We start from the raw sequence: 9,660 nt of genomic DNA, 5'->3' as shown, positions 1-9,660 counted from the left end.
CTGGCTCCTTTAGCATTTTCTCTCCGTGTTTCTCGTTGCGTGTGGTCTTTTCTAACCCTGGCTGAGGTGGCAGTATGGCTGTGTTCTGTATAATGTCTGCTGAGCCGGACTGCGTCTGCAGACATGTCCACTGTGTGTCACGATGGCTGCCGTGTCCTGTCTCCTGTCATGTCTGTTCTCTCTGAAGCCCGTCCCGTCGCCACAGCTGAATGAGTTAGTTGACGTGGGTCTGAGTTGACAGCGTCTGTATTTGACTCTGTCATTCCCATAATTGATATCTTAGAAATAAGCTGCCTGGCTTTGTCTACCGCCAGCTTCTGTCCTCGTTAATTCAAACAAGCATCCAGCGTTGCGCGGACACAGTCGAGCACTCCTCCTCCTCTGGGTTGATGTGCAACCCTCGGCCAATCACCGCGCAGCCTGTGTCCTTTCATCCACCTCCAATCACAACCGCTGCTGCCGCTGTCTCCAGCTCATTTCTTCTTCTCCGTTTCCTCCAACGGGTTTATGATTCCAGCGGAGGCTGAACATCACCCAGTGTGACCTTGGGAAAACGCGTCACTGCAAACCAAGTCGACTGGTTTTGAGGACTTTAGGAAACAAGCATTACTATTACTGTCATAACTTAGTTTTTGAACTAACAAGCTGTTAAACGGTGATTCACAAGGGCTGAACGGCAACACCCAGTCCAAAAAACACGTTCACACTGGCAGAACATCTGCGGCGCTCGCTTGCCGTTGTGAAGTCTGTGTTGCTGTGAAACACATCTTCATCTTTCCTCCTGAGATGAGCAGCCTCGGTGCAAGACGAACGCATTAAGATGCTCGAAAACATGACAGCAAATTCCCCACCAGGGACACGTTTGAGTGTCTCCCGGAGAGATCTGGGCTGAACAGCAGGCTGATTCCCAGTATCTTCAGTTTAAGTCCATAAATAACAACTTGACAGCAGAAGAGCATTAGGAGATGCAGTAAAATGTGTTGGCAGGATTCAGGAATCGGGCTGTATTACTCATATGGCCAAGTTTGATAATGAGTTCACAACGGAGCCATTGATGCGCTGATTTATTGCTCATGATTATGCTGGTAGAGGTTTCCTTTCCTTTTTGATGGTTTTATTTTGGTGGTTTGGCTGAGGTTATTGCCCATCCACACACTTTGTGCTTTGTGTGGGTGTGTGTGTGTGTATGTGTGTGTTTGCCCTCCCCTGGGAACTGAGGTTGAAGTAATGAAATGCTCATTACTGATTCAGCTAGAAATGCTGGGGATACATTTACACACCTACACACACACACACTCTCGTGCACACATTCCAAGGTCACCTCCTATTGTCTGCATGTTTGCATCTAGGGATTCATGTCTTTAAATCGAGGGGTGACACGATTGAGCATAACTGCAGTAATCTGACGGTTCAACAACAAACTCCTGACGTCTTGTCTTCTCTGCATGCACATATACACACGCTCCAATTGCATATCAAACACCAACAAGGTTATTTAAGGCTCTCATGAGGCGTCTCATCTTTAATTAAAATGCACTCATGTGTTGCTGTTTTCTTCTGAGATCTGCTCTGTCAAAGCAAAACCAACATGCACACACTCCGTGCACGGACAGATATTGTCTGCCGTGACTAAGAAAATGCTGTGTTGTCAGTTAGGTTTTGTTTCAGATGGCAGACTTTGGGAAAGCATGAAAGTGAGTACGGCGCAGTAATGCTGAGGTCTGGATATTTGCTTCTCTGGAGATCAGGCAACAATCCAGGAGCCTGAACGCTCCGGTGACGGATTAAAGCTCCACTGGTGCAACGTTTCTGCCTGAGGCAAATTTTTTGCTCCTATAAAACAAAAATGAAATAATACAAATTGGATTTTTTTCAGCCCCATTTTATATAAGATTGTCTATTCAATAAAACCGTGTGTGTGTGTGTGTGTGTGTGTTAGAGAAAGAGATGTCGCTTCCTGTGGGGTGACCACAGCTCTGATTTATGAGCCACCTGCTTGGGGCACTTCCTGTCCCCAGGGGCCCTTTACATCAGATGGCTCCTGCTCTATTGTTACCTTCTTATTTTGGAAAAGCATCTGTGTTGCGAATCATTGATGACAACACACACTTGGCCTATTTGGGAGGAAATCAATTATCAGACGCACGGGGACACGTGTGCGACACGTCCTTTGGACAAAGAAAGGCGTTGGTTGTCTGCAGAACAGTCTCCAAGAACCTGCTTGCTTGATATCTACAGAATGTATTGCGTTATTTTTGACTGGTAATGTACTGCCAGTGTGACGTGGTTCATTAATTAAACTGGTTAACACCCAACAATAATGACAGATTGGAAAAATAAGTGCACCCTCCACATCATCATCATCATCATCATCATCATCATCTCTCTAATTGAATCCTTTCAGGCGAGGACACAGCGGATTCATCCAGTGGTCACATCCCATTGAGAAAGGAGGTGGCTCCGCCTCCTCCCCGTCGCCCTGTCCCACCTCATCGTTTGTCACCTCCACAGGTGGGTCATGACAGTTCTCCGCTCAGATTCCGTCCCTCCGTCTGCTCTCCGAGGCCCTTCTACCGTGACGTTTCTCCCGCTCTGCCTCAGGTGGCGGTGCACGGCTCGGCCCGCAGGATGTCTCCGGATCCTCTGACTCTGATGACCCTGCTGCTCCTGCTGCTGACGTCACGGGAGCAACGCTGAGCGAGACGGTTGTGCGCAATGATCGCTGCAACAGCTGAGAGACAAAAAATAAAAAATAAACAGAGGCAGGGGCAGGGGAGAAGCTCCTGGTGTGAAGAGAGTTTCTGTACATACAGGTCAGCCACACTGATGTTCTTGTTTATTGTTTATTGTTGTCAGGAGGTGCACAGTTTGCATTCTTATGTTACCTGTACTTCTGCATCCTCTTGTTTATTTGTATTTAACTCTTCTGAATAGGTTACACATCACTACTGGCTTTTTTAAAGAGAGATGTATATACAAATATATATTTATATAAAGAGTTTCTATAGGCAATAATGCTGTGATGTGTAAATAGAAGTTAATATAGAACGGAGCAACTTGACTTGAAGGAGAGCACTGTTGGCTTTTGTCTGACCTTCGCGTTTTGTGTCCCTAAAACGGGAATAATCCAGGACACAAAACAGCTTTGGTTCAAGCTGCACACTGAGAAATGAGAGCAACTGGTTCAGGTGGTGATGCTGTGCAGTGCTGAATCTGATCATTTGGTCCATAAATCCTGGGGATGGGGGGGTCCACAGTGTCCATGGAGGTCTGATTGATGTCTCCATAAATCATATTCAGCGTTTTGAAGGTTAAACTGTGTTGCGGTCCAATGCCACAGAAGGAAACGGTGCTTCGATACTCCGATACTTCGATGCTTCCGTTCTGAATGTTTGGGAGTCCTTAAAATCTGAATCCAGCTCCACTTTGAGTCATTTACACCAATGATCACAGTTTACATCCGCTGTAATGTCCTTCTCTGAAAGGCTGAAACTCTAAAAATATTCTGTGGATTTGTGGGAAACTTTGCAGCTTGTGTATAAGAGCTCACCTAACAGGTTCTCCTCTAAATGATAAGACATCAGTTGCATTGTATAAACTCTGAAAGGACAGAAATTCTGACAGCAGTTCTTTATAACCTTGAATTCTTCCATAGTTATCTCCCGAAGAACATCTGATATAGAAAATGGACTTTGCTTTGGAGCCAGATCATTTTCATCACCAAGCACTAAAGGGAGGCTGAATTCAAGGCTTAAACAATGTAGAACTATATATATATATCTATGTCATTTTTCCTTTGATATCACTTTGCATTTGATCTGAGTTAAGCCAGATTCAGTTCCAGCAGTGTAATAAGCAAATCTTCATTAATTAGGAGCATAACATCGGCTGTTCTAATGAGTTGCAAATCTGAAAGTGGGTGACTGAACTAAAAATGGCAAAATTCCCAAACAAATATATGAGCTTTCATCACCTGAGTGTTTATTTACTGAAGAAATTGAATTACAGCTGAGACGAGTGGAGAACCGCCATTATGAGCCGAAGCAAGCGTTCCCCGGGCAGCGAGCCCAAATGTCATTTAGAGTTCTGGAAGCTTTTCAAAGTAAACTGTCAAGCAAATGCTTTATCATTAAATTACTATCTCAGATGTATACGGCGAGTTAGAAGGGATTCTGGATTCTCCAATAACTTTTTTAATTCAACCACCAAAAGTCAACAAATCATAATTGGACACAACTCTTGCAGACATGATTTTTACAGAGATGGATGGACGGATATACATTTCGTTCTGAGCCAGACTATTAAAGCTATGATAACTGTCCCTTTCATAAAATGTCAAATGATTATTATAAATTGGAAACTAAAGGTCAGATTTGTTTATTTTTGTCTTTAGTCTTTGTGTGTGCGCCACTTTAGCTGACAGTCACAAACTTACTGCTGTCAAAGTACAATGTAAAACTGATCTTTGTAGGGAATAAACATACAGATTCTGTCTGTATGACAACTAATCTATGTGCAGAATAGAAAATCCTTTTTTAAATATCCTAATGTGTCTTAGTAACAACAACACTTTGGCGTACGTAAGTTTGCAGCTGCCGTCTGACGGCCACTTCTCTCCGTGTTTAATGAATTAAAACAGATTTCTTGTGTAAATGAAATAAAATGCAATGCAACACGTTCTGCGCCGGTGTGCCGTTCATCTTCTCCCTAAAGGCCGTGGCTTTTTCACCTGTTCAGCTCGCTGGCTGATGTTCGGAGCGCCAGTGAGAAGGCGGCCTTGGTGGCAGGTGAGAATTGCTCCAGACGACTCCTCTCACTAATGAATTACTCAAGATGGTAGCGTTCTTAACGCTGTATAACAGCTGCGAAATACCTGTCGTACAGCTGCAGCAAAGGGTAAAATACCCTTCATAATGGCATATTTACATATAAATTCTAAGCTGCATTTTATATCTATAATGCAGAAGGAAATGCGGTTATTTACCATTAAATCATGCAGCATATTTGAAGTTCTACGGGATTAAGTGAATGTCTCTTCTGGAGCTTCCTACATTTCTATGGTGTTTAATTTAATGGGAATGCAGCTGCTGCGGTCTGGCCTCTGGCCTTTTGAGAGATTACTGAGATTGGATTGGCATGGTCTGAAAGTTGGCAGGGATCATACGCTTGGCAGGCGACGCCTCCAGGGGGATGATGGGAAATAAAGACATCATTGAATGCAAATCACCACAGTGAAGAGAAGAAGACAGACTAAGAAAACAGGGCTGTCTTCTTCCATTTAGCATCATTTGAATCCAGTTGTGTCTAAAAATGAGGGAAATTGCTGGTTTTTATACATGCATGTCCCCCGTCTGTCAACCAAAGACAACAACAGGATCTGGAAATCAAGCAGCAGGAGGGAGGAAAGGTGAGCCGAGTGTGAAAATCACCTGGGATGAGTCAGAGTTCACGACAATCAGATGGAGGATTTGCAGGATGTCGTTTCAATAAACTGGCAAAATTGCTGTGCTGAATGACATCCGTCCTCCTTGGCAGCGCTAATGAAATCTGAACTCACAATCTGAATCATGATAACCCCATCCGAGCATCGCGGCTGCATGGCAAACCACGTTTGCAGCCTCGGGGACACGCCGATTATCAGATTACCGGCTGTTTCCAAGCTCCGTGTGGGTTTACAGTATAGCAACAAAAATGAGCCGAAGTGTGACCTTACAAAGAAGAGCGCCTTTAATAGATGCAAAAGAAGATATGATTTACAAGGTACACGTTGTCAAATCAAAAATACCTATGACGTGTGGCGATGAACTCTTACAATCGTAGAAACAAGCTTTTTCTTGCCTCTTGTCTGCCCAAAAGGCAGTGAAAATGTTGCCTTCTTCACTCCCCAGGTGTTTAATGCTCATCTATCTACGAAGCTGTGAAGTGTCTTGTTTTCAAACGCTGCTGAGTGTGCATGTGTGCGGTGCACTGCCGGCTGATGGGTCACGCTGCAGCGTTGGAGTGCTTCAGCTGATTATGGATTGGGTGTGTGGAACTCATTTAACCCTGAAAGCTTATCAACTTCACAGTGGTTGGCAGCCTCCTTATCCACAGTCTATAATACCCACTAAGAGGAGAAGCTCATGTTGAGGTAATCGTGCATTAAGTGTCTTGCTGAAGGGTCCCTTTAACATCACTAGCTGTGAATGGATAGCACTGAATTGTCTAACTCAGCATAACACACCCATATTATTCCAAGTTTAAATGTCAAGGTGTTGTGAGGCTACAGAACAATAGCACTGAGGCAGTCCGGACACAAAGGGAGTGGATAACAATCTGAAGGATATAATAGTCAGATACAAATGATTTGGCTTTGCGTGAACCAGCTAGGCAATAAAACCGGAATCAGAATGTCTGGTAAAAATGTAGCCGTTGTCATCAACAAATCTGCAATGACAGGGCGTTATTCCACTTCCCACTGTGATCTTGTTGGGTTGAAATACATTTTTTTTTATTGTCAGGAAAGAGGGGTTTAACATAAGGGATGTCCCCCTAATTGTGAGTCAACCAGCACATCTGATGAAACCTGACATGGTCATTAGTCCTGCTGCTTTATGTTCCTGGATTTGACTCCCAGCCCAGATGAGGGCTTTGCATGTCTGGCTGTGGGGCGTTCCCTCAGGTACTGGCTTCCTTCCACACCACAAAGACATGCAAGCAAGCTTAACGTGCAAGTCGTTGGTGAACGTCACTGGAACCTGTTCACAAAAATCCTTAAAATCAAAACAACACGAAACAAATCAGAATCTCAATGATTGTCTGAACCGGAAAGCAATGTTTGTTTTCTTAAGTCAGCTTTTTATTAGCCTGACTTAAGAAAAACTTAATGAAGAAAGAAAATGAAGGCTTTTTATTATTGATTTGTTCTTGAAAATTGAGACTACAGTTATTGACCTGTTGACAGGACCAGCCGAGCGGGTCGGCCTATAGCACTAAATTCATGCTGCGTTCAGGTTGAAACAGGTTCACTATGATGTTGTTGCCAGCCGAGACGTCTGTGCTGAGCCTTTCCATCTGTCTTTATGGGCTGTAGTAAATGAAGACAGTTTGGAGGACTGACTGACTGTCATCATCGGTGTGATTTATTGGTTTAAATGGATAAGCAAATATGTGTTGTGATGAGAAGACAGGAAAACAGGGATACTGTGATGAACCCCAACAGGTCACAATGTCTCACTTCCTAACTTGACCTCTTCCTGCACTTGTGCATCATAAACACACACTTGGAAACAAACCCACAATGCATCTGTCAAAGTGACAATTTTACATGCATCAATTATGTTCCATGCAGGAAACTAAGAAGAAAAGAGGCGACAGAAGATTTAATCTCAGTTTCAGTAAAGAAGCCGATCGGTCCGTTTGACCCGAGACTTCTCCGAACACAGTGTTCAGAACACGTGAATTTTCTGTCTTGAATTAGGTTCTTAACTTTGAGTAAATATTTTCACATTTTTCCAAACAAGGCAGATTTCCCAACAGGGAAATCCCCACAAACTGTGTCACTCAAGCAGCACCACAGTTGTGAACAAACAGGCCAAAGGGCAGTTAAAAGTGGGCCCTCAACCACAAATACTGCAGTTCACTGGCACTAGAATCCTAGCAGACATTTACAAATGCCTCTGCATTTTCTCCTGGCTGTATCAGTGTATAAGACAAAGGAAGTTACTCCACACTCAACTTTTTCTGTTCACTTGAATTAAAACGTCTGTTTTCCTCGAGGGACGAAGTGGTTTGTGCTTATCTCCTAACACATAATTGCTAACAGCACATTGCTGACTAGTGATAAATCACTGGGGGGATTAAACCTTGCCCTGATTTGAAATGATGGGTGTATGTGTCAGTGTGTGATAATTGGAAGTTTAGCTCTGAATAGATCCCCTCCGAATACATGTCCTTCAACACCTTCACCTTTATACAAAATCTGCTGTTGAGTGCTTCAATATTCCACGAAGAGAAATTGGATTGAGCCCTTTGGTGCTTCCTGGTGACATTTTTGTGCCTCATCTGTAAAAACACTGAGTGAACTACATGTAAGCATGCATTACTACACATTTTGCATAATACACTGAGAAAATAAAATCAGGAGTTTTCGTTATTCAACATTTCGAGGTCTTTTTTTCAGAGCCGGTTCGAAGACAGACAGATAGGAACTAACGAGGACGTTGCTATCCTCTCCAACCAAGCATGCTGTGGTCCACCTGAGCATCTGAGGCAAGCTAATTACAGTGCCCTTAAATCGTGCACATTAATATCCTTCCTCCGTGTCCCGACAAAGACTTCTGCAAGATTTTGGAACCTGCCCGCAGAGATTTGTTCCCTACTATTCGAAAGAGCATTAACTCTGATGGTGGCCTGTCTTGAACTCCTCTTTATCCTGTTTATGTCCCTGGATGCAGGTGAGGACAAGCAAGTTGTTTTACAGCTAATTAGAAAAGCCGCGGTACCTCGCACAATCACAGCACTGACATCCTTATCAAGTAGATAAGCTCTATCTAGCTGTATGATATATAGCTGTATGCTATAGCTGTATGCTGGCCTACCAACCTCCGAACCCGGTGACCCACTCTACCCCAGCAGCTTGTAATATTAATGTCTATCTTTATGATCTCTGCCTATTCTATCCTCTACCTGTCCTCCCCCTTCTCCTCCCTCTCTACCCAGCCAGCCATCACCAGGAGGGTCCCCCTACATGAGCCCGGTCCTGCTCAAGGTTTCTTCCTGTTAAAGGGGAGTTTATCCTTGCCCCTATTGCTTGTTGGGGCACAAAGGAACAATTTGGATTGTAACGGACGCTATATAAATAAAGATTGATCTAATATACAGACCTATTGAATCCCACGATTAGTTTTTCTTTCTTTCCGCTCAAAACTGAGCACTTACACCACAAAATGAATTAATTGTTCTGTTAATCAGAACATCAATTGCTTCCACAGCAATGGTTCAAAAAGTGCTTTAATGCTACAATGGCTGAACTCTGAGAAGGTCTACTAATGCTTCAGGGATGCACGGTGTGTGCGCTGCTTTGGGCTCTGTTTATGTGAGTCAGACTTTTGTTTAAAGAAAAGACTATTTTGCTTTCTCATTTGCAGACGATCCATTTTAACCTCAGATCTAGATAATTAACAAAGGACTGGACTGATGTTCCACGTGTGTGTGAGGCCAACTCCACTCTCACTGGTTCCGCAGTATTTTCTTGTGGTCTCTATCTTTTATGACTTTCAAAATCTCGGAGTAAACCTGTCAGGTAACATATTGATACAGTTTAGTATTTTTCCATCTTCTCTATCTATGATTAAGTTCATATTGCAATTTTCCTATCAGTCATTTTCTAAAACCCCAACATCAGTAATAAAATATGTTAAGTGTATTTTGGAAAATATTTAACCAACTTACAGATCTGAATTAAGCATCGTGCATGGTGGACACGTCCCCAGCGTTTGTCAACGATCACGCTGCACTTTTAAATTGAACCTGAAGGTGGCGCAGTTTAGCGCCGTTTCTGACAAGATTAGACGCACACTTGGTGTCGCACAAAGAGAAAGGAAAAGGTTTTTGTTGCATACATTTAGAGGACCACGTTAAAAGGGGCCAGGTGGGAATACTGATCAGATTCTGTTGATC

General features: G+C 43.3%; 1 protein-coding gene across 2 annotated transcripts in view; it reads left to right on the top strand.

Annotated features, from left to right (window-relative positions):
* Window positions 1-4,675, top strand: part of LOC101067728 (glypican-5-like) — a 25,207-nt gene extending 20,532 nt beyond the window's left edge. The window contains exons 10-12 of one of the 2 annotated variants that reach the window (XR_003886373.1): window positions 2,405-2,511; window positions 2,602-2,813; window positions 3,656-4,675. Coding sequence is in view for 1 of the 2 variants with exons in the window: in XM_029828664.1 (XP_029684524.1) it covers window positions 2,405-2,511; window positions 2,602-2,697 (203 nt within the window). In the remaining variant the exon portion in view is untranslated. Of the gene's footprint in view, window positions 1-2,404; window positions 2,512-2,601 lie in introns of both variants that reach the window. The other variant, XM_029828664.1, reaches the window with a different exon arrangement.
* The last annotated feature ends 4,985 nt before the right edge of the window (window positions 4,676-9,660 follow it).

The sequence above is a fragment of the Takifugu rubripes genome, chromosome 20 (genome assembly GCF_901000725.2).
Source record: "Takifugu rubripes chromosome 20, fTakRub1.2, whole genome shotgun sequence".
Classification (NCBI taxonomy): Eukaryota; Metazoa; Chordata; class Actinopteri; order Tetraodontiformes; family Tetraodontidae; genus Takifugu; species Takifugu rubripes.
This window is presented reverse-complemented; position numbering and strand designations above follow the sequence as displayed.